The sequence below is a fragment of the Neomonachus schauinslandi genome, chromosome 12 (assembly GCF_002201575.2).
Source record: "Neomonachus schauinslandi chromosome 12, ASM220157v2, whole genome shotgun sequence".
NCBI classification, from domain to species: domain Eukaryota; kingdom Metazoa; phylum Chordata; class Mammalia; order Carnivora; family Phocidae; genus Neomonachus; species Neomonachus schauinslandi.
Genome location: NC_058414.1, coordinates 78,302,418 through 78,328,239, shown reverse-complemented (window position 1 = coordinate 78,328,239; position 25,822 = coordinate 78,302,418). Strand labels below are relative to the sequence as shown.

Sequence of the window (25,822 nt, the reverse complement as noted above, 5' to 3'; positions counted from 1 at the left end):
TGGTGAAGGTGCAACGTAATCCTAGTTTATTAAGGATTTCTTAGACCCTCCCACTGAAAGTGCAGGGACGCTAGGTGACCAAACACCAAGCTCCGAGGATTCACCCTGACGTGGGAGAATCGGGGGGGCAGCAGAACTAGAAATGTTATTGCCCTGGGAAAACCATAAATAAAATACCTCATTAAACTCAGACAGCAGTTTTTATAAATTTTTCACATGCAACTCAGAATTTGCAGAGATTAAGCCCTGTGAGAGCAAAACAAAGCCATGTAATAGATGCTAACTTTTGTCAATCACTTAATACATTCCAGGTGATTCCATTTCAAAATCTTTTATATAAGCCAAATATAATAATACATTTCAACCATTTTTTATTGAAGTATAATTGATATCCAACATTCTCTTAGTTTCAGGTATAATTAAACACGATTCCACATTTGTATACATTGTGAAATGGTCACCGCAGTAAGTCTAGTTACCATCTGCAACCAAAGTTACCTTTTTTTTTTTTTTTTATGATAGGAACTTTTAAGATTTTCTTTCTTAGCATCTTGTTGTACATACATCCCCATGACTTCTTTATTCTATAACTGGAATTTTATACCTTTTGATTCTCTTCAACTCATTTTGTCTACCTTCCTCAACTCCTTCCCCTCCAGCAACCACCAATCTATTCTCTTTATCTATGAGTTTGGCTTGGTCTGATTTTGTTTGCTCATGGGTCTATTAGATTCCATATATAAGTAAAATCATGTGGTATTTGTCTTTCCCCGTGTAACTTATTTCACTTAGCTTAATACCCTTGAGGGCCATGCATGTTGCCACAAAGGGCAACATTTTATTATTTTTTTATGGCTGAGAGATTCCAACGAATGTGTGTGTGTGACATCTCCTTCTATCTCTCTCTCTCTCTCTATATATATATTACATATATACACCACAGCTTCTTTATCCATTCATCCATCAATGGACACTTAAATTGTTTCATACCTTGGCTATTGTTAAGTAATGCTGCAATGAACATAGGGGTGTGTGTATCTTTTCAAATTAGTGTTTTCATATTCTTCAGATAAGTACCCGGTAATGGAATTACTGAGTCATATGGTAGTTCTGTTTTTAATTTTTTGAAGGACCTCCACGCTGTTTTCCTTTGTGCCTACACCAATTTACATTCCCACCAACAATGAATGAGGGTTCCCCTTTTCTCCACATCCTTGTCAGCACTTCTTATTTCTTTCCTTTTCATAGCCATTCTAACAGGTGTGGATTGATCTCAGTGTGGTTTTGATTTGCATTCCCCTGATGGTTAGAGATACTGAGCATCTTTCATGTGCCTGTTGACCATCTGTATGTCTTCTTTAGAAATGTCTATTCAGATCCTCTGCCTATTTTTTCATTATTGTTTTTGTTACTGAGTTTTATGGATTATTTTTATATTTTGGATATTAACTCCTTACCAAATATATAATTTGCAGATATTTTCTCTCATTCATTAGGTTGACTTTTATTTGATTTCCTTCTCTATGCATAAGCTCCACAGTTTGATGCAGTCACATTTGTTTATTTTTGCTTTTGTTGCTTTTGCCTTTTGAGTCAGATCCAAAAAAACGTATCACCAAGACCAGTGTCAAGGAGCTTACTATGTTCTCTTCTAGTTTATAAATTTCGGTCTTACATTCAAGTCTTTAATCCATTTTGAATTACTTTTTGTATCTGGTATAAGGCAGTGGTCTAGTTTCATTCTTTTGCATGTGGCCATCCAGTTTTCCAAATACTATTTATTGAAGGGCTTGTCCTTTCCCCATTGTATACTCTTGGTTCCTTTGTCATAAATTAATTGACCATATCTATGTGGGTTTATTTGTGAGCTCTCTATTCTGTCCCATTGATCTATTAATTTGTTTTTTTAATAACTATTTTTTCTATTTATTTGAAGGACAGTAAAAAAAATTGGTACACTTTGGAATCTGTTTTTAATGCCAATACCATTTTTGGTATTGTTTTGATTATTATAGATTTGTAATATGGTTTGAAATCAGGGAGTATGATGCCTCTAGCTTTGTTTTCTTTCTCAAGATTGCTTGGTTATTCATGCTTTTTGTGTTCCATACAAATTTTAGCATTGTTTGTTCAAATTCTGTGAAAAATGTCATTGAAATTTTGATAGGAATTTCATTGAATCTGTTGGATGCTTTGGGTAATATGGACATCTTAACAACATTAATTCTTTCAAACCATGAGCACAGAATATTTTTCCATTTGTTTGTGTCTTCTTCGATTTCTTTCATCAATGTCTTACAGTGTTTAATATACAGGTAGGTCTTTCACCTCCTGGTTGAATTTATTCCCAGGTATTTTATACTTTTTAATGCAGTTGTAAATGGGATTTTTTCTTAATTTCTTTTTCTGACAGTTCATTGTTACTGTATAAAATGCAACAGATTTTTGTATATTGATTTTGTATCCTGCAATTTTATTGAATTTGTTTATTAGCCCTAATAGTTTTTTGGTGGAGTCTTTAAGATTTTTCTCTATATAATGTTATGTCATCTGCAAATAGTGACAGTTTTACTTCTTCCTTCTAATTTGAAATTCTTTTATTTCTTTTTATTGCCTAATTATTCTGGCTAGAACTTCCAGTACTATGTTGAGTAGAAGTAGTGAGAATGGGTACACTTGTCTTGTTCCTGATCTTAAAGGAAAGGCTTTCAGCTTTTTACCATTGAGTATGATGATAGCTATGGGCTTGTTACATATGGCTTTTTTTATATTGAGGTACATTCCATCTATACTCACCTTGTTGAGAGTTTTTATCATAAATGGATGTTGAGTTTTGTCAGATGCTTTTTCTGCATCTACTGAGATGATCATATGAATTTTATCCTTCATTAATGTGGTGTATCACCTTGATAGATTTGTGGATGTTGAACCATTCTTGCATCCGTGGAATAAACCTCACTTGATCGTGATGAATGATCCTTTTAACGTACTGTTGAATTCAGTTAGCTAATATTTTGTTGAGGATTTTGCATCTATGTTCATTAGGGATATTGGCCTGTAATTTTTTTTTTCTTGTGTGTCCTTTTCTGGGTTTGGTATCAGGTTGATGCTGGCCTCATAAAATGAATTTGTGAGCATTCCCATCTCTTCAATTTTTGGACAAGTTTGAGAATGAGAAGTGTTAAATCTTTGAATGCTTTGGTAGAATTCTGTCTTGGAAGATTGTATTTGTCTAGGAATTTATCCATTTCTTCTAGTTTGTCCAATTTGTTGGTGTATAATTTTTCATAGTAGTCTTTTATGATTATTTGTATTTCTTTGGTGTCAAGTGTAACTTATCTGATTTCATTCTGATTTTATTTATTTAAGCCCTCTCTCTTTTTTTCTTAGAGAGAAGTCTAGCTAAAGGTTTTTCAATTTTGTTTATCTTTTCAAAGAACCAGATCTTGGTTTTATTGATCTTTTCTTTTTTTTTTTTTTTAAAGATTTTTTATTTATTTATTTGACAGAGAAAGACACAGCGAGAGAGGGAACACAAACGGGGAGTGGGAGAGGGAGAAGCAGACTCTCTGCTGAGCAGGGAGCCCGATGTGGGACTCGATCCCAGGACTCCAGGATCATGACCTGAGCCGAAGGCAGTCGCTTAACCAACTGAGCCACCCAGGCGCCCTTTATTGATCTTTTCTATTGTCTTTTTAGTCTCTATTTCATTTATTTCCACTCTGATCTTTATCTTCTTTTCCTTCTACTAACTTTGGACTTTATTGTTCTTTTCCTGGTTCCTTTGGGTGCAAGGTTAGTTTATTTGAGGTTTTTCTTGTTTCTTGAGGTGGTAGCCTGCCAACAACTATGTCTCCAATTGTTTCAGATATATAGGGCCTAGAGATGCTCCATGGTCAGCAGAGCCAGGCACTCAAGGGGCATCTCCTGTGTTGGCTCTACTTGCCTGCTGGCTTTGGCAGGTCTGTGAGTGTAGGGCATTCAGCTCCCCAGCTCTGGCAGGGATGCAGGGGCAGTATAAGAGTGGGGCACACCCACTATTGTTAGCAAGGTAAAGGAAGAATGCAAAAATGGCACCAACTAGCACCTCTATCCCTGGACAGAGTCCTAATAGGCTCTGCCCCTGTGTGAGATGCTTTTTAGATTAACAAATGACTCTTCTTCATGTATGGTCTAGGCAGTTTTCAAACTGCTGATTTTGTGCTGAGTCCCAGGGTGGATGAGTTTGTACATGAGCCCTTAAAGAGTAAAATCTCCATTCCCTACAGCCTCATGGTTCTCCTGAACCTAAGCCTCATTGGTTTTCAAAGTCAGACATTTCAGGAACTCTTCTCACTGGTGCAGATCCAAAGAGTTGAGGTGCCCAATGTGGGGCACAAACTCCTCACTCCTCAGGGAGAAACTCCATATTTTGAGATACCTCCCAGTTGTGGGTCACCATACCACACATAAGGTTTTTGGTGAAACCACATCTTTGTCTCTCTTACCTGCCTGGATGTGGCTCTTTTATCCCTTGTTATGAAGGAAACTGTTCAGCCAGTTCTTCAGAAGAAATTATCTCATGTGTAGCTGTAGATAATGTTACATCTGTGGGAGGAGGTGAGTTCAGTTCTGCCATCTTGAACCCCAAATCTCAACCATTTCTTAACAATGCCCTAAAACAGAAACACACAATTTTATACCTAGCAAAGCAACAGATTCTATTAGGAATTTCATTTCTGTTGGGTCTCCAACAGAAGAGACCCTTTGCTTTCTAAAAAGCAAAGCAGGAGGTTCTTAACCTCCAGGTCCATGTTACTTAGGAGCTGATTTAGACTCAACCATGTCACATAACTTGGCATGTCCTTCTTTCTCTGAAACAAAGCACAGCAAAAAGTTTTTTCTAGGTTGATTTCTCCCTTTTAGTAGGAAGGGAAGGCAGGTATACATTGGTGCCAACCAACAGGCACCAGGGAATGCAATTGAAAGTCACATATGCCTTGCCCCAGGGGAAAGGCAGTAACTTGACTACTTATGCACTCCAGAAGAACTGGAAGTTCTTTTTAGGCATTTTATAGGCATATAAAGGTGAACACAAGCATTCATACACACTGAAAGGAGAACAGAAAATTGACTATACACCGTTATTTGTTTTGAAGGAAATGTGAAAGAAACTTCATGAAGGAGGATTTTTTGTTTTGTTTTTGGTTGTTCATGTGTACTAAATTTTGGCCCTTAGAAGCCCTAAGAAATAACTATTTACTGCCCAACTCAAAGGTGTAGAGGCCTTCAAGTTTCTTCTTACTTTCTCGGTTATACAACTCCATTCAGCAAATGTGCTTGTGATTTATTTATTCTTTGGGGGGGGGGTTCCTTTTTTTAAATTTTAAGTTCAATTTATTAACAATATAGTGTATTATTAGTTTCAGAGGTAGAGTTCAGTGATTCATCAGTTGCATACAACACCCAGTGTTCATTCCATCACGTGCCCTCCTTCATGCCCACCACCCAGTTACCCCATCCCCTCCCCAACCTCCCCTCCAGCAAGCCTCAGTTTCTTTCCTATGCTTAAGAAGTCTCTTATGGTTTGTCTCCCTCTCTGGTTTCATCTTGTTTTATTCTTCCCAGGTTTTTTGTTTTGTTTTGTTTTGTTTTATTGCTAACCAGAATCATGCTGTATGTATTGTTCTTTGATGTGTTTTTTGGAGTTGTTCTCAGCCTAGCACACTCCTTTTATCCATTCTACATTCCATAGAAATAGTTAGATGTTTGGGTTGCTTCATTCTGCTGTTATAATTATTCCCACTTTTGTGCACAAACTTGAGCACAGGGGCTGAAATTTGAGGGGAAGAGTATCAATTTGAGCCCTTGGCAATCTGAGGTGAAGGCATGTTGACTTGGCATTTAGCAGATGGCAGGCCGTGCATGCTGACTTGGGCAGGAGGGTGGCTGGACTGTGAATTTGGGACCCACAGGCCAATGGCATCATGTGTAACAGGGACGTGTTGGTTTTGCTTTTACTTTCTGTTTTTCTGGGAAACTTGATCTCCCCCTCTATTCTAAATGAAAGCCTTGCTGGATAGAGTATTCTTGGCTATAGATTTTTTCCTTTTAGCAGTTGGAATTTATCATGCCACTTTCTTCTGGCCTGCAGAGTTTCTGCTGAAAAACCCACTGATAGCTGTATGGGTTTTCCCTTGTATGTACCTGCTTTCCTTTCTCTTGCTGCTTTAAAAATTCTCTCTTTATCACTACTTTTGGCCATCTTACTTACTTTGTGTCTTGGTGCAGACCTCTTGGGTTTGGTTGTGTTGTGCCTCCTGGATCTGGATTTCTCTTTTCTTCCCCAGATTCAGGAAGTTTTCAGCTATTATTTCTTCAGACAAATCTTCTGCCCCATTTTCTCGCTCTTCTGCTTCTAGGATCCCTATCATGCAACTGTTATGCCTGACAGTGTTGCTGAGTTCCCTGGGTCTATTTTCATTTTGCGTATTTTTCCCCCTCTCATCTGCTTGGCTTGATTGCTTTCCATGACTCTGTCCTCCAGGTGGCTGATCCTTTCTTCTACTTTCTCTTGCTTGCTATTTATTCCAGATAGTCTATTTTTATTTCCATTTAGTGAGTCCAATAGCTCTAATTGGTTCTTTTTTATGTCTTCTATCTCTTGGTGGAGGGTCTCATGGAGGTCCTGCAGTCCTTCCTCAATTCTAGCAAGTATCTTTATGAGCGTTACTTTAAAGTTCCTATCAGACATATTACTTACCTCCGTTTTGCTTAGGTCTCCTGCTCTGATTTTGTCCTGTTCTTTGATTTGGGACATATTCCTCTGTCTCCTCATTCTGTCTCTTGCGTTGTCTGTTTCTCTGTTAGGAAAGTCAGCTACGTCTCCTGCACTTGAAAGTAGTGGCTTTATGAAGAAGAGGTCCTGCAGTGCAATGTCTGTTCCCCAGAACCTGGTGCTTCAGGGGGTGTCTCCTATGTGTGTTGCTCCAGGGCTGTCCTCCCCTTGTGGCTGGGATGTGTTTGCCTTCAGTCCTGTTGTCTGCGACGGCGCTCTGCCTGTTGTGGGCAGAATCTGGTGCCCGTGGTGTTAGTGGGCTGCTCCGGGGCTGCCTTGGGCTTGAGTTGAGTCAGACCAGCCGTTTGCCAGAGAGGCAGTAGCACTGAACTGCAGACACTGTCCCTGTGTCGTCCCCAGAGAAGCTTCTGTTGGTGGGTGGGGCCTGCAGTCAGACCCACTGCTGGGGTCACAGTCAGACTGGTGTGTGGTCATCTTCCCTTCTCCCTGGGGCAAGACTCACTTTGGAGTGGTGCTGACCCTTGTCTGGGCTGCGCACACACTGCCAGGCTTGTGGCACCACTTTGACGGGATCTTGCCAAGAGTGATCGGAGGGGGTGGATCTGCTTCGCTGTGGCCTCTTGTCTATGCCGGGCTGTGGAGAGTCTGTTCTGCCAGTTTTCGGGCTGCTTTCTGGGTTATTTATGTGGGTGCTCTCTAGGCGGCCACGCGGGAAGAGGTGAGCCCAGGGACGTCCTACTCCGCCATCTTCCCAGCAGCCTCTGCTCAAATGTGGTTGTGATTTAAATGATGATTTTCCAGCCTTTTTATTTCACCTTGCATTTTTCCTTTGTTCTTTCCAGGAAGCAGAATGTGCCTACACACTCTTTGTCATTGCCACGTTTTGGATTACAGAAGCTTTGCCTCTGTCAGTCACAGCTTTACTGCCTGGTTTAATGTTTCCATTGTTTGGGATCATGACTTCTAAGAAGGTAAGTCCTCTTGCAAATGTTTGTCATAATTAGGTTCCCTATTTTGTACTGATACTCCCACTGAGAAAAGTTGTATTGAAAAGGAACAAGAGGGGCACCTGGGTGGCTCAGGCAGTTGAGGGACCAACTTTTTGATTTCATCTCAGGTCATGATCTTGGGGTTGTGAGATCTAGCCCCTTGTGAGGCTCCATGCTCAGTAGGGAGTCTGCTTTAGAGTCTCTCCCTTTGCCCCTCCTCCTGCTCTCTCTCTCTCTCTCAAAATAAATAAATAAATCTTTTTTTTTAAGGGAACAATAGTCCTGTTAAGAAATGCGTGTCCTGCCTTCCCAGGCTGATATCTATGCCTGGTGTCTCCTTCCCAACAAAAGGACCAACCCTTTTACATCCTGCATTAGCTTTTTCTTTTCAGCAGAATTTGGTCTCGCACAGTGTTAGAAAAGCAATTTCTGTTTTAATGAAGAAAAAGCTACCCTGTTTTCTTTTCCAGAAACCTGCCATTTCAAAAGATAAAGCCAAATTAACTTTCATGTGTATTTCTATTTTGTTCTTGCTGAGAGGAGTTTATTCATGCTGAGAGGTGTTTCTTACCTTTATACAATCTAAGGGTACCCGTCTGAAGAAAATGGATTCAGTTTCCCATTAAAAGCATGAAATGCATTGAAATCAGAATATCTATCTTCACGCAGCCTCCACACCCAGCACACAACTGCCTAAACGATAGCTGAAAGAGTCTCAGGAAAGATACCAAGTTCAAGATGCAGTCCCTGCAATTTGTCACCTTTGGACTTCTATCTTCTGCCAAAGTCCAGTATTGCTATTTTGAGGTTCATCTGTCTTATAATGTGGGTGGAGATTTTTCTTTTTAACTAACCCATGATACAGGGCTTTTTTGTTCTGCAGGAGAAGGTATTCTTTTCCTTCTCTTTATGTCATTCTTCCTCAGTTTGTAGTTCAAACCATCTTTTTGCATTTCAGATCCATTTTGCTCCTCTTTTCTTACTGCATTTTTCCTTCCCTCGTAATCCTGACTCTTTTCTTTCTAAGCACCACTGATTGGGAATAGAGGGCAGCCAGGGCTGACACTCTGCTGTCCCACAGAATCTGGGCTCTATAACTAAAGAAGTTTTCAAATGCTCCAACACACTACATGGCTCTTAGTAAAGGAAATTTTAAAAGAAGGGATGGGCAGGTTCTCAAAAATAATGTGTCAAGTTGTTAACCCCTGTTCTGCTGGCTTGGGTGGTTGTACCTCCAAAGACAATTAAGTTCAACAGTGACATATTTGTCTCTTATGATTTAATAATAATAAAATTGACCTTTTTTTTTTTAAAGATTTTATTTATTTATTTGACAGAGAGAGACACAGCGAGAGAGGGAACACAGGCAGGGGGAGTGGGAGAGGGAGAAGCAGGCTTCCCGCCGAGCAGGGCCCCGATTCGGGGCTCGATCCCAGGACCCTCGGATCATGACCTGAGCTGAAGGCAGACGCTTAACAACTGAGCCACCCAGGGTGCCCCTAAAATTGACTTTTTTTTTTATAGAAGCTGAGATAAAAGCAAGATTAACTGGAATTGGAGCATTTCTGTAGCAAACAGGCTAGAGGAAGACAGGAGAAAAAGGGTGCCTAGGAAAGCCTGGCTTTGTGAGAACTGCCAAAGAAATATCTTTGCCTCTTTACAGGATGTGGAGGCCCAACTAGAGGCAGCAAAATTCTAAGTACCGTCAGCAGTTGCATGACTCAGACCAAGAGTCCGTCATCCCCCAGAAGTGTCAGCCTCGGACTAATTTAATGGCCATAGAATCTCAGACTTGGAAGCACATTCTTCTGGTCGCTTCATGCTGGGGCAGATTCCTCCTCCCAATATTTCTTATAGATGAGATCACTCCCAAAATGATTAAAGGCTTCCTGTGTATGGGCCCAGAATATCCCACAAGGAAATACGTATCATTTTCGAAAACTTTGAATATTTAAGTCACTCACCTTTATTGAGCCCAAGTGTGAAACTCAGTCACTTTGACTCTAAATTTTTCTCTAAACATCTAAGATTACATACACACACACGCACACACGCACAATAACAACAACAAAAACCTCATCTTTTTTCCATATGACAATGTTGCTTGGATGTGAAAATAAATATCATTTCCTCCTTAAGTCTTATCTCCAGTCTTTATGGTTTCCAGACCTCAACTCCCTTCCTTAACCCCACCACCTCCACCTGCTTTGTCTCCACCATCTTCATTCCTCTTCCTGGAACTACCTCTAGTTTATCAGTGATACTTAGAGATTAAATAGTTAATAAATGCAATGTCTGTCATGTCGTAAGCACTCAATATATATTAGTTAATATTATTATTATTTGCACATTGGCAAGAGTGAATAGGTCACTCTAGAAACATTCTGACTGTTGCAAAGCTAAATGAGTCTATCTCCCCTCTGGTATCTCAGCCTAAATCCATTTTAAACTTTATGTGACTTCTTTCACCTTAAGCTTAACAGGAACTTACAACAAATCAAAGTCCTTAGGACTTTTAGTATAGAAAACTTTGCTTCAGTCTTGTGATCCTCTTTCCAGAAAGGGCAACTGATCTTTTACTAGGAAATATCTGATCAAAGCTACAGGGAAAATTCTAGAGATTTAGTCAGAAGACCTGAGCTTAGCACCTGATATTCACCACTAATTACTTGTATGATCCTGATCATGTCCCTTAGCAACTCTTTTTTTCTCATCTGTAAATAGGGAATGATAATGCCACAATATCCAGGGGTTATTATAATAATCAAATAAAATAATATATGTGAACAATGATACATACTAGGCATCAAGTATTCTTATGAGTTTTAATATCCACAGTTAAAGGGGTTAAACTATCATGCCAGCCTACTGAAGCATATTGGAATCTCAACTGTGCCATTGAGAATAATGTGTCTTTAATATCCTCATCTAAGTTCAGAGCTCCACACAGCCTTCTCTTTGGCCACCATAATTTTAACCTCACTTTATGTATTTATTAAGCCAATGCTAAATATCTATATGTTTTTGAGCACCTTGTTGTATTAAAGAATATCAAAAATTACTGAATTTCTCTCATATCTGTTGAATAAAATCTGAAATGCTAAATATTTAGTGTGCCCAATTAGATAGTCCAAATCAGATATCATTATTATTATTGTCATTGAAAATATGCTTATATATAAATTTTATACATATAAATGTGGAGGTACACATATGTATATGCAGATGTTAGTCATTTGATAAATATTTATGTGCTAAGACTCTGCTAGGCTCTTGGGAATATATCAATGAATAAATACAGACAAAAGTCCTTGTCTTCCTAGGAGAAAAGAGACAATAAACAACTTTAATGTATAAGTAAATTACAGTGAGTTAGGAGGTAATTGGTTGCAACAGGATAATGAAGATCAGGAGAGAGTTGCAGTTTTGTTTTTGTTTTTTTTTTTTAAGATTTTATTTATTTGCAAGAGAGAGAATGAGAGACAGCATGAGAGGGAGGAGGGTCAAAGGGAGAAGCAGGCCCCCTTGCTGAGCAGGGAGCCCGATGTGGGACTCGATCCCGGGACTCCAGGATCATGACCTGAGCTGAAGGCAGTCACCCAACCAACTGAGCCACCCAGGCGCCCCGTGAGTTGCAGTTTTAAATAGGATGATCAGAGTAGACCTCAGTGAGGTGTCAATACCTGAACAAAGACTTACAGGAAATGAGGGAGTTAGTCATGTGGCTATTTGGGGAACAACTGTTGCTGAGAGGCAAATACCCACCACAAATACTTCAAGGTAGGTATATGTCTGCAGTGTGACTAAAGCAAAATGAGTGAAGGGGAGAATCACAGAAGGTGATGTCAGGGAGATAATTTGTAGAGGGACTAGACCATCTAGGGCCAAAGTAGGCCACTGTAAAGTTTTAACTCTCAATGAAATGAGACCATCTAGAGAGTTTTGAGTAGAAGAGTGACATGATCAATTTGACTTTTATTTAAAAGGATAATTTGGACTGCTGTGTTGAGAAACAAGGCAGAAGGAAGGAAATGGGTAGCAGGTTATTGCAATAATCCAGGTGAGAGGCCATGGTAATTCAGACCAGGGATAGTAATAGGGATATTGAATATATTGTTAATGTACTTTTAAGATAAAACCAACAAAATTTCCTGCATGATTTTATATGGCGTATGATGGGGGCGGGGGGGAAGGATTCAAAGATGCCTCAGAACTTTTTGACCTGGCAGTTGGAAAAATGGAGTTGCCATCAATTGAAATGGGGAAAACTATAGGCAGAGTAGGCTTGTTGCAAAAGAGAGGCTGACACTGGGAGTACAAAGTTTGACACTAAGTTTGAAATAACTATTTGATATCTAAGTGAAGGTGTTGAGTAGGCAGTTAAATACAAATGAGTCCAGATTTCATGAGATAAAGCTGAGTGGAAATATAGGTTTGAGAATCATCAACATATAGATGGTATTGAAAGCCCTAAAACTTGATGGGGTGATTTAGAGAGTGAGTGAAGATTTAAAACAACAACAACCACAAAACAAAGAGTACAAAGAACTGAGCTCTGGAAAACTACAACATTCAGAGATTGGTGAGAAGAGAAAGTACTAGCAAAGAAGAAAGAAGGATAGGTTATTGAGGTAGAAGGAAGGCCAGGAGAGTGTGGGATCCTGGAATCCAAGTTTAGAAATGTTTTAAGGATGAGGCAATGATCAAATGTGTCAAATCTGCTAATAGATCAATTAATGTGAAAACTGAGAATCAAGCATTGGAATTAGCAACGAAGCATAAATAAATATTTTTTAAAACAACAAAATATATATGATATAATATAATTTTAATCAAAAGCATTATAACTGACTTTTCTAAAAAATCTCATTTAATTCACAAACTTGATGTGAAGTATTATTGAACTTTAATGGGTAAATATATTGACTTGTAGAAAGATTGTGAACTGGTACATTTTATAGCTAAGAGAGAACCCAGGTGCTCTGATTACAAAAGTGCATGTTTTTTGATGAAATCCCATTTTGAAACAGAAATATGACTACCTTGAGCTTAAAAATAGATTTCAAATTTCATTAGGAATTTTATTTGACATGCCTATTTTGCCTCAAAAATAGTTATAATTATCAGTGTCATTTACAAACCAGTAGCATTTTCTCTTGTTACCTCCTGTGTACATAGGCTATAAACAAACACATACGCTTGTGACTAATATGCTACAAATATACTAACTCTGATGGAACCCAAAGAATAGGTAATAGAATGAGAAACAAAGAATGTGAAAATTCCTCAAGTTTACAGTTGATTTCATTTAGACAGTTGGGCTGCAGGCCATTTTTTGTTTACTTAGTCTATTAAGAGATAGGCAAACTATGAATCTGAGGGCCAAATCTAGCCTGCTACCCAATTTTTAAAATAAAGTTTTATTGGAAACACACAAAGCCATGGTCATTCATTTACATAATGTCTTTGGCTACTTTTTTTGCTACAAAGACAAGTTGAATAGTTACAATAGAAACAGTAAGACAAAGTCTAAAACATTTATTATCTGACCTTTTACAAAGTCTGCCAACTGCTGACATAATCTAAAGAGATTACAACAAGAATATCTCATGGTCCTGGAATTCCTTCTATGTTTAATCACTTACTGATAATGGCTTGCTTCTATGCATTCCTTTCCTGTGTTTATTTTTTCATTGAATTCTCAGACTATTGGAATAGGGTACGTGGATCTTATTTTCATGAGCAAAACTGTAAAAGAGATAAGAGAAGAGGAAAACTCAAATGTCTATTCATTTTTCAATAATTAACTTGTGTATCAGGTCCTGTAAGAAAACTTACCCAATTCCCCTAGAAAAAAGTGGTCATTATTCTTTGAGCTTCAACTATAACTTGAAAAAATATTTCTCACACACTTATGATACCTTACTGCAGTCTTTGTTAACTTGTTTTTCACATATAATAACCTGTAAGCTCCTTGAGTCTGGGGACTTACTGATTCAGTATCTACTGAGTGCCAATATGTGCCAGGCTTGTGTTAAATCCATAAATACAGTGATCAGTAAAATACATCTCTGCCTTCAAAATATGTCTAATCTAATAATGGGGATAATTAAGTAAATAAATGATCACTATATAGATGAAGATGTGCTCTCACAAAAGGAAGTAACATCCAACCAAGTTGAGGATAGTCAAGGAAGGCATCTTAGAAGAATTGGCATCTGAGTTCATCCATGAAGGAAGATTATGGATAACCAAAGTAAGAGAAGAGGGTCATTCCAGGTTAAATGACTGGCAAGTGTTGAAGCATTTCTGTGACTGGAGTATTTCACACGTAGGGAGAAGTTGGCAGAGTACTGAAAGTCTAAGCTGGAAAGGTGAGATGGGGCTAAATGATGAAGAGTCTTATAAGACATGTTGGGAAGATTGGATTTGGTCTTAAAAGACATGGAGTCCAGTGAAGAGTACAGGAAGCACAATGATGTGATTAGATTCACACTTTAGAAAAGGAGCTGTGACAATGGTAAGGGGTGGATTAGAAAGAGACAGATCAAACAGCAACCATTTGAGAAGCAGTAAGGAGCTTAATTAAGATGGTAATGTTTGAATAGAGCAAAGTGGACAATTTCAAATATATAGGGGAATGGGACGCCTGGGTGGCTCAGTCAGTTTAGCCTCTGCCTTGGGCTCAGCTCATGAGCCCGGGGTCCTGGGATCAAGTCCCCCATCGGGCTCCTTGCTCAGCGGGGAGCCTGCTTCTCCCTCTGCCTGCCGCTCCCCCTGCTTGTGCTCTGTCTCTCTCTGACAAATAAATAAAAAATCTTTAAAAATAAAATAAAATAAAATATATGGGGGAACTAGAGATAATAGGACTTCATGACTAACACACATACTGGAAGTGAAAAAGGAATCATAACTGACTCTTAGCCTTCTAACTTGGGCAACTAAGTAGATGGAAGTTACATTTGCCACAAAAAGGGATATGCTGAATTTTTAGATGTTTGTGGGAAATTCAAATGGAAATGTCAGCTGGATACACCAGGCTTATCTGTTTGGATACAAAGATTATAGTGTCTTCAGCATTCATTCAACAAATATGTATTGAATGTCACTGTGTGCTGAACATTATTTTAGTCACATAGAGTTAGAAATTGAATCTGTAAGATTCAAACTTCAGGTGTACAAAACAAGAAGATTGGAGACAAAACCCTGTAGAATACCAACATTTAAGAAAAAGGAAGAGCAAAAGTAATTTTCAATGTAGGCCAAGAAGAAAAATTCAGAGAGTCAGAGATAGACCCAGGGAGGAAAAAAAAAAAATGGTTCGTAAGTCTGTAAACACTAGTAAATTAATAATTTGAAATAATACTTATACTGAGAGTAATGACTGAGAGAATTAGGAAGATAGAAGTTTGGAAACAGGGGCTCCTGGGTGGCTCAGTCGTTAAGCGTCTGCCTTCGGCTCAGGTCATGATCCCAGGGTCCTGGGATCAAGCCCTGCATCGGGCTCCCTCCTCGGCGGGAAGCCTGCTTCTCCCTCTCCCTCTCCCCCTGCTTGTATTCCCTCTCTCACTGTGTCTCTCTCTGTCAAATAAATAAATAAAATCTTTAAAAAAAAAAAAAAAGTTTGGGAACAGAGTGTAGACAATTCATGATTGTGATCACTCTACTGATTTAGGAGCTCAGAGACCGTAGCTTATTCATTGACTCCCTTCCTCCTTCTCTCATTCATGTAATATTATTTACTGAGCTCCTGTTCTGTACCAGGACTGTACTAGGTGCCAAATATGCAATGACTAGCAAAACAGATTCCTGGTCCTCTTAGAATGTATAGTATATTACAGAAGAATGCAACAAGCAGGTAAACACTACTTACATAATATAATATGCTATGAAGGAAACAACCAGGGCTCTGTAATACAGAAAAATAGTAGAAACTATTTAGAAAATCTGGATATTTGAGGGCGCCTGGGTGGCTCAGTCATTAAGCATCTGCCTTTGGCTCAGGTCCTGATCCCAGGGTCCTGGGATCGAGCCCCACATCCCGCTCTCTGCTCAGCGGGAAGCCTGCTTCTCCCTCTGCCTGCCGCTCCCCCTGCTTGTGCTCTCTCTCTATATATCCCTCTCTCTCTCTCTGACAAATAAATAAATAAAATCTTAAAAAAAGAAAGAGAAAGAAAATCTAGATATTTGAGGATTGAAGAGGTGTGAAGAGGGAAAAACATGTCAGACATTTATATTGCATTCCCTGTTCATGTAACAGTTGTGGTGCATGGTAAATACTTATTCATTGTTAGAGTAATTAATAAATGAGATAATAAGGAAACCAATAGAATTATTTTCTATTATGCAATTACTACAAAATGTAAAGAGTTAAATACAAACTGTGAAAAACATAATAAATCAACATAAAACATAATGAAGAAATTCACTTGTCCACTTTTAATTCCAAGGCTAATTTTTACTTTCTTTTTAAACCAAGCCAAGCTTAGTAAGTTATATTAAAAATGCTAATACAATTTAAATAGCAAAATTATCATGAGAACTGATTTTTCTATTCCTTTGTGGTTTCATAATTTTCCAACTCTCCCATTCCTTCTACCAGATATTGTTTTTTTTAAAGGGATGTTTCCTCTTATAATCCTCTCCTTTTAGAACAGCCTCATGACTCAGTTTAACCAAGCAGGTCCTAAAGTCAGGTCTCTTGAGTATCAGTCTTATGAAGCACTACACCTAAAAATTTAAAAATAAGGTTTCTGTGGTTAGATAAGTTTGAAAAATATGTTGTGTGTGGAATCCCACTCTGTGAGTGGCAATGCATGTTAATATTTAAAGGTTTTGAGTTAGACTTACAGGAAAGAAAATTCTAATATTTCAAAACTCTGTTTTCTAAACTAATTAGGCCACAGAATCTTTTTGTTGTTGTTGTTTGAGAAAAAGATTATGTGCCTAACATACTTAAGAGAATTCTCTGGTAAATAGGTTGACCCAAAGTGTCTGTATACTCTACTAATCTCTGAATGGTGTTAGCTAAAAATGGCTTAAGATGTTGGCTCCTATTCAAGGGTATTTATTTTATAGCAAATAATTTTGAAGGTAAAACCATTCGAAATATTTAGGAGTGACACTACAGTTTGGGCATAATGGATGGTAATGAAGACACTGGCGGGTTGGAGACTCAACTTGGACTTCCCCAAGTCACAGTCACTGCCATTCTACCGTAGCAGCATAAACCAGTTAACCCCAGTTTGGAGATGGAAAGATTAAGGCATTGAAGGCACTTGCCTGATGTTACACAGCTATTTCAAAACCCAGTATCTTGGGTACTCTTTTTTTGTATGTATTTTCCCTTAACACTCCCATTTCTGGGTAAGCATAGTTAAATTTGTATTGTCACATATCTACATTTTTCTTAATAGAAGGATTAAGTAGTTTGAAGGTCAAAGTTAAGAGTAGCAAAATAATGCTTTCTTGGGCAATATTATTTTTCCCCCACCAACATAAGTAATCATGGGTTTAATCATAAATTTCAGGTGGCATCTGCTTATTTCAAAGATTTTCACCTACTGCTAATTGGAGTCATCTGTTTAGCAACATCAATAGAAAAATGGAATTTGCACAGAAGGATTGCTCTGAGAATGGTGATGACGGTGGGTGTGAACCCAACATGGTAAGTACTGCATTTCCTGTTCCAGGTTTACTTTCCAAACAGATCATTTTTGTGTAGAGCAAATAACTAAAGAAGTAATGCACATCCAGGCAATCATTCATATCACAGTATAATTCATGCCTTTCCTCTGCAAATATGAAAGGGATATAAGGTGTACTGGAGTTGTAGGAAGAAACAACAACAACAACAACTTTCAGGTCTAATTACAGGGAGATTGGAATAAGTGCACACAACCCTCCTACCTTTCATGCACAGTAGGAGACAAAGTTGAGAGAAGCCTTGAACCCCAACAGACAAGACTGATAGACTTCTGAGTAGATTTCAGTCCTATTTTGTTTATTTGGCTGATTACACATTCAAGACTTGTTCAAGAGCATCCTTGATCATAGGGAGGATGTTAAGAACCAAAGACAAAGACATTACCGACAAAATACAAACGTGTGTAGAAACATTCCAAGGTGAACATTTTTCTTTTTATTTATTTATTTATTTTTAAAGATCTTGTTTATTTATTTGACAGAGAGAGACACAGCGAGAGAGGGACACAAGCAGGGGGAGTGGGAGAGGGAGAAGCTGGCTTTCCACCGAGCAAGGAGCCTGATGTGGGGCTCGATCCCAGGACCCTGGGACCATGACCTGAGCCGAAGACAGATGCTTAATGACTGAGCCACCCAGGCGCCCCAACATTTTTCTTTTTAAATGAACTGTTGCAAAGTGAAACAATCAATTAAGAAATTTCATCTGCAGAATGTGAAATCACTCAGTTGACTGATTTTCCCCACTGAAATAAATGCTTTTTTCCACTAAATTAATTGGCTATTTTAGTTTTAATTCTAGCTCTTGTTAAGGACATAGTTGTGAGGGGCGCCTGGGTGGCTCAGTCATTAAGTGTCTGCCATCGACTCAGGACCAAGCCCCCCATCGGGCTCCCTGTTCTGTGGGAAGCCTGCTTCTCCTTCTCCCATGCCCCCTGCTTGTGTTCCCTCTCTCACTGTGTCTCTCTCTGTCAAATAAATAAATCAAATCTTTAAAAAAAAAAAAAAGAACATAGATGTGAGCTAAAAAAAGAATATTTCCAGTGTCATAAACACTTACATGATAGAATTAAGCTCTAAAGTCTTAGGTGGTTCTTCCCTTCTCATTTTTCTTTGAAAATAAGACAATTTTATTGAATTATGTTGCATGATTCGTTCTAGAGTATATCCACATCTGTGTTTATCATTTATGAATCAAATAGGTTTGTTAAACACAAAAAATAACTCAGATGAGACAAATTTTTAAAATATTTGTTACTTAAAATGTTTATAACATGTGTGTATTAAGGGAATCTCACTCTTGAGATGAAATGGTATTCCATGCCTCTGGGGTGCTATAAATATGTGTATCTTTTCCTTGACCATCTGCTCACTGACCACAGGGGATGGGGTAGTGAACCACACAGTGTAGCAAGAGTCCTGTCCTTTATACCACCCAGTAGCTTTGCAATTTAAGGCATTTTCACCGCACAGAAGGTTTATCGGCTCACTATCTTTTTTTATAGGAAGATTTCATGTCTTGCCAATGCCTTAAATGAAAAGTATTTCTAATTTACTTTTTATTGAGAATGATTTCTTATTTAAACAGATATCTAAAGAGTTTTATTTTGTTTTACATGTAGAAATTGTTCACCCGATCTGAACTTGAAACTGTAGAATTTGTCTTGTAGATCTACTTTTAAAGAGAGTCATAAAATTTCATAAATGGCTCCATATGGAAAGATGTGCTTCTGAATGATTTTCTGGGATCCCCTACTCAAAAGAGATCATATTTCTTCCCCAAGTGTGATTTTGAAAGCTTCTAGATATGATTTAAAATCCTACAGTCTTAGGTGTGTTATTTTTAAGGGAGAAGAACTACTTTATTTATAAGAGAAGACAATGTAATATATCCAGTTCTTGACCACAGGCAGGAATGTCAAAACTCAGGAAAGCACAAATAATAAAATCTACAGAAAATTCTGAAACCTCATTTTAGCTAGTAATTTTAACCATTTCCTCCACCTACCATATATTGAACCAGAGTAGTCAACAGTAAAAAGTAGATTTATAAATATTAATTTCTCTCCTTGCCCTTGTGCCTCCTTGGCACACATACTAATAAAGAGAGATGTGACCTGGGCGCCTGGGTGGCTCAGTCGTTGAGCGTCTGCCTTCGGCTCAGGTCATGATCCCAGGGTCCTGGGATCGAGCCCCGCATCAGGCTCCCTGCTCGGTGGGAAGCCTGCTTCTCCCTCTCCCCTCCCCCTGCTTGTGTTCTCTCTCTCGCTGTATCTCTCTCTGTCAAATAAATAAATAAAATCTTAAAAAAAAAAAAAAGAGAGAGAGAGAGATGTGACCAAAAGACAAAAGAAAGAGTAAGGGATCCTAAATTGAAAAACTAATTGCATTTCATCTTACTGGTATTTCAAGGTAAGTGTCATCTGTAAAGGGCATTCAAATATTGGTATAATATTAGAAGCTGTTCTGTTTTAAGAGAAGACGTTTACGGTTCCAGGGAGACAAATCTCATAAGAACACCACTCTTCCATCTGCCATTCTGCTTCCTATCTGGTTATGACTGTCTTCAGGGTTCGCCATCGGAGGGGAACCCTAACTTAAGTGTGTTTTGAAAAAATTCCCAATTTACAAACAGCATTCTTTACAGTTAAATAATACAGAGCTAGTTAAGCCAGAGAGCGCAGCTCATCCAAAAGGCCCTCTCGTTTCAGGCTGACATTGGGGTTCATGAGCAGTACCGCCTTTTTATCGATGTGGCTTAGCAACACCTCCACGGCTGCCATGGTGATGCCCATCGTGGAGGCCGTGGCGCAGCAGATCATCAGCGCCGAAGCAGAGGTCGAGGCCACTCAGATGACTCATTTCAGTGGATCAGTCAACCATGGACTGGAAATTGATGGTATCACATGTTGATACAGCCGCAGTGGGGTCTAATCATTTGGGCAGTCGGCAGAAACTCAAGAATTCTGGCTTATATTTTATTAACTGCCCATACATGCATGATGTGAATTTAACTTTCTTCTTGCTGTATTTCCCAATAGTATACATTACCCAAATATTTTACCTTCAATTAATGGTCGAATCTACATTCTCTGGAAAAAGAGGAAGAATGCCCTTTCTAGCCTCTAGCCAGTCTGATGGAATTCTCTCTCTGTCTCTCTTAGTAGACCCCAGGTTACTCCTTCATACTGAATTGACATTCTTGCATAGTAGTGGGAATCTCTAATTCCTACATTCTATTTGGAAAGAGCATTACACTTGGCTGTGGTTATTTCTGGCTCTGATAAATTGCCCTGATGGAGTGGAAACGTTGGGGTGATATTTGTATTTATAAAATACTTTATTAAGATGAATGTTATGTCAGTACAGGTGAATTTGTTTTCAGTTTCTAGTAATGCTTCCATCTTAACACACACACACACACACACACACACACAGATAACCCTTTAAATTATTTTTCTTTTATTTAATGTTTTGCAGAAGGTGTTGAAACAAATGAGAGGAAAGAGAAAACAATACCAGTTCCAGGGTAAAGAATATTGACATTTTGATTAGGATTTTCTAAATTACATTTTAATAAAATTATAAACTGAGTCAATTTATTTTTCAGATACAGTAATGATGCAGGAAAAATTTCAAGCAAGACGGAGCTGGAAAAGGTATAGTAAATGTGATTCTTTCTAAATAATTATACATGAAATTATATTAGAGTTGCAGTTAGAGATGTATGCATTTTATTTTTATTTTTAGAGAGGGAGGGGGAGGGGCAGAGGGAGAGGGAGAGAGAGAATCCTAAGCAGGATCCAAGCTCAGTGCGGAGCCTGTTGTGGGGCTCAATCTCATGACCCTCAGATCATGACCTGAGCTGAAATCAAGAGTGTGATGCTTAACCGACCAAGCTACCCAGGCGCCCTGAGATGTATGCATTTTAAAATTTGTTACTTCCTTCCTTGTCTATAAATTACTTTGCTTACCTAAGTCAAAGCACAGTGTAATGGTTTGATAAGCCCTCATAGATAGACATAGACTAAAATCAACATTCTGATAGAAAACTTTTTAGGCTTTGAAAATTAGCATCATTATTTTCTTCTTTTACTGAGTTCATGGTGATGAGAGTTAGGATATGTAGTTTAAAGAAATATAATTCCAGTCTCAGAATATTGCTTCATTTTCTTAATAAAATCTTATTGGCCCGATAGCCTTATTTTTATTATGACTATTCTCATTTCTTTCAGGTTATAAACTTAGAGCAACTCGTATTCATGTAATTACAATCCAGTTATTGTTAGTGTCCCCACTAAAAAATTCAGTGCAGAATTTATGAATTGCTACTGTCAAATACAGATGGAGGAGTTGTTGTAGTCATTCTTGCAATTAAAAGAAGGAAGGAGACTTTTGTAAACTATCCCATATAATTCATTTTGCCAGAATAAATCAATATAAAAACTCTATACTAAGTTGTACTGGGAGCAATAGATCTTGAGACCACTGAAAAATAATCCTACATAGAAATAGTTTTTTCAGTAACCATAGCATTAAGAATAGGAGAGTGGGGCATATGTTCCTTCCTCAGGCTATAATGCATTTACATGCAACTCAGTAGGAGAAAGAAAACCCTCTTGTTATTTACAGAAATCTTTAAGGAAAGAGTGATTTCTCTGTAAAGAGAAAACAAATAACAAAGATAAGTTTTAAGCCATTAGCTACAGGGTTTTAAACATGAGAATTGAATATATATTGCTGAAAACATCATCTTTAGGAATAGAAGTAATTCTTTTAAAACAGAAAATCAGCAGCATACGAGGTATATTACAGAAGAATACATTAAAAATGAGCTTTAAAAATTATGAAAATTGGCAAGCATAAACAGAAAGAATATACTTGCACTCAGTAACTTTCTCATGGTCACATTTAGAAATCCAGTTTTCTGGCATGATGCCTAAATTTTGGGTCAAGCCCCTTCAAATCAATTTGACATCTAGCACTGTCCTTGGCATTATAGGAAGGTCCACTGTTGGAAAGACCTGCTCCTTACTGTAAGCAGCTCAGAGTCTAGTGGGGAAGATGGACTTTAAAAAAAAAATGTGTGACATAAATCCTACAACAAAAGCAGGCACAGAGGCTCAGTCTTCCAAAGGTGGAGCAATTAGGTCAATAAGGACGTATTGCAGGAGTGGGGTATGAGTAAAAGAGACTTGAGTCCAGGAGGAGACAGCATGTTCAGTCAGCAGAGCTCAGACTCCATGCATGCAGGGACCACGTCCACTTTGTTCACCATCTAATCCCCTGGCACACTTCATTGCCTAGCACAGGGTAGGTGTTCAGTAGATATCTATCTTAATTAATTAATGAGTGAAAAGATAAGAGGTAGTCTCATTAGAAAAAGTAATGAATCCAAAGACCCAAATATGTAGACAGCAGGGGTTTTTCAGGAAACATCTCCACTGCAGGTGCTAGGGATGAGTTGTGCTAAGTGAAACATCCAGATCCTTGAGCTGTGTTAAAAATAGTTGGTCATGCCATGCCAAAGATTTTAGAGTTTATCTTAGAGAAAATAGGAATCTTTGAAACTGGAGAGCAGCATGGTCAATTCTGCCCATTGAGAAACTTACTATGGCAACATTTTGAAGGCAGAGAGTGTAAACCTAACTGGACTATTTGATTAATCAGACTTTGAGGACAAAAGAGAGACAAGTATAGAAGAAAGCCCTGCTAGAGTAAACTAGGTAAAGGTAGGCTGTGAAGCCACTGATGGGAATGGGGAACAGAGAAGGAGGGATAAGTTTTCAGTGGGGGAAAGTAAGGTAATTTGGGTACATTTTAGGCAATGAAGATTGAGTTCTGAGTTTGGGAGAAGAGAGCAAGCAGGGCCTTTGAACAATGATTCTGTGGTCTTTCTAGAACTCAGTGTATAAAAATTCAGCTTTGTGTAAAAGAAAAATTAAAGGATAACCTTTTACTTTACAAAAGTGTTCATTATTAGAGATAACATGAAAGTATTACTTGCTTTTGGTGTCACATTAAAAAAGTGTTGCCAAGACCAATGTTAAGGAGTATTTGCCTATGTTTTCTTCTAGGAGCTTTACAGTTTGGGGTCTTATGTTTAAGTCTTTAATCCATTTTGAGTTAATTTTTGTGAGGAGTATTAGATAGGGGTCCAGTTTTATTCTTCTGCATGTGTTTATTGAGTTTTCCCAACACCATTTATTGAAGAGGTTATCCTTTCTTCACTGAGTATCTTGACTCCTTGTCACATGTTGGTTCACTGTAAATATGAGGATTTATTTCTGGGCTCTTGATTCTGTTCCATTGGTCTGTGTGTCTATTTTTATGCCAATTCCAGACTGTTTTGAATATATAGCTTAGTAATATAGTTTGAAACCAGGAAGTGTGATAACTTCAGCTTTGTTCTTCTTTCTCAGGATTGCTTTGGCTATTCATGGAGATTAATTTCATTTTTGGTGGAAAGAAAAGCGTTTGGAACTAAAATTTATCAGTCCTAAAATTCTTGTTAATAAAGATGCAAATTTCTGATATAGATGATAATGATGGTAATTTTGCCTTTGCTGCTGCTGCCAATGGTGCTGATTACGTGTTGGTTTTAAAGATGGTGGTTAGTCAGTAGGCCCTCAGATTCCAGAAACTGGTTAAAGAGTAGCCATATTCGAGTGCTGCATACCTAAAAATTGATGTTTTCCATGACTTGCCAAGTTCTCTTCTTATTATAGGCCATGACCCAAACATTAACAGAGCTCCCTACTTGTGTCCCCAATAAAAGTAGTGGGTAGGTACTTAGCCTGTAAATCCCGTATGAGTCCAAAAGTAGTTAAAATATTTTTTGAGAAGAAAAGGAACAAAAAGAATGGATTATCCTAAAGGGACATCAGCAGTACATGGACAAATATATTTGTCAGGTTCTAGTGGGGTGACTGAGACACCAGTCATCATCGCTCATATTATTTCCATAAGAAATGAGTTCCAGATATCTGAAAATCATTCTTTACATATGAAAGGAAGAATCAAGTTGCTAGATTTTTCCCTTCCTCACAAGTACTAGTATAATTCAAAGAGATTTCCCAGATTTTTATACTGGCTCAATTTCTAAACCTCCAGGCATCTTCAAATGAAAAGAATTGGAAAATCAGTTTGCTTTTAATGAAAGGTCTAAGTTCATTGTTTTCCATTCATCTTATATAATGTGTAATTCTCTAAAGGGAAAAATTCAAAGGAAAAATGTCCTTGAACAAATTAAATCTTGTTTTTTAATTAGGTGTTTAGTTTGGGGGTGAAAATCCTTATTGTTGAAAACCAAATTCTGTAAGAAAACACTGTTTAATGTTCTCCAAGAATTCAAAGAACCATATTAACAGTAATAAGCATAGCTCATAATATCATGGTCTAGGGGCATTAATTCTGCCAAGTTAGGGGATATCAATTTTAGAATATCTGGTGTCCAGATCAAACATTAACAAACGTTTGTTCTCCTTGGTTACTCTTCCATTCGATACTGGGTGGAATTGGATGGCAAAGCCAATTATTAGGGCTGTTCAGTCCTCACCTGACACAGCCTAGCTGTCTTATTTCACTCATCCAGCCAAATCCTGTAGTTTATAGAGAGATGATGATAGAGAAAGAGCAGCATCGAAGTGACGAGAGATAACAAGTGTTGGCAAGGATGTGGAGGAAGGGGAACCCCTGTGCACTGTTGGTGGGAATGTAAACTCCTGCAGCCACTACAGAAAACACTATAGAGGTTCATCAAAAAAATAAAAATGAAATTACCATATGATCCAGCAATCCCACTTCTGGGTATATATCCAAAGGAAATGAAAACAAGATCTCAGAGGGATATCTGCACTCCTATGTTCATTGCAGCATTATTCAGAATAGCCACAATATGGAAAAAGTGTCCACCAATGGACGAATGGATAAAGAAGAGGTGTTATGCATATACAGTGGACTATTATTCAGCCATAAGAAAGAAGGAAATCCTGCCATTTGCAACAACATGGATGAAATTTGAGGGCATTATGCTAAGTGAAATAAGGCAGACAGAAAAATAACAAATACTGTGTGGTATCACTTATAGGTGGAATCTAAAAAAAAAATAAAAAGTAAAACTCATAGAAACAAAGAGTAAAAAAGTGGTTGTCAAGAGCTGTGGGGTGGGGTGCAAACTTTTGGCTTATTCCCATGAATAAGGTCCAAGGATATAATGTAAAACATGGTGACTATACTTAACACTGTTGTATGGTTGAAATAGGGTAGGGTAGTGGTATTTGAATGTCTGACAAAAGAAGAGAAAGAAGAAAGAAAGAAAGAAAGAAAGAAAGAAAGAAAGAAAGAAAGAAAG

At 38.1% G+C, this 25,822-nt stretch overlaps 1 protein-coding gene across 1 annotated transcript in view; it reads left to right on the top strand.

The window, feature by feature from the left end:
* SLC13A1 (solute carrier family 13 member 1) overlaps positions 1 to 25,822 on the top strand; it is a 99,468-nt gene that overhangs the window by 22,958 nt on the left and 50,688 nt on the right. The window contains 5 exon segments of the mRNA XM_021699394.1: positions 7,621 to 7,749; positions 17,298 to 17,434; positions 20,181 to 20,377; positions 20,950 to 20,998; positions 21,080 to 21,128. Of these exon segments, the coding sequence (XP_021555069.1) occupies positions 7,621 to 7,749; positions 17,298 to 17,434; positions 20,181 to 20,377; positions 20,950 to 20,998; positions 21,080 to 21,128 (561 nt within the window).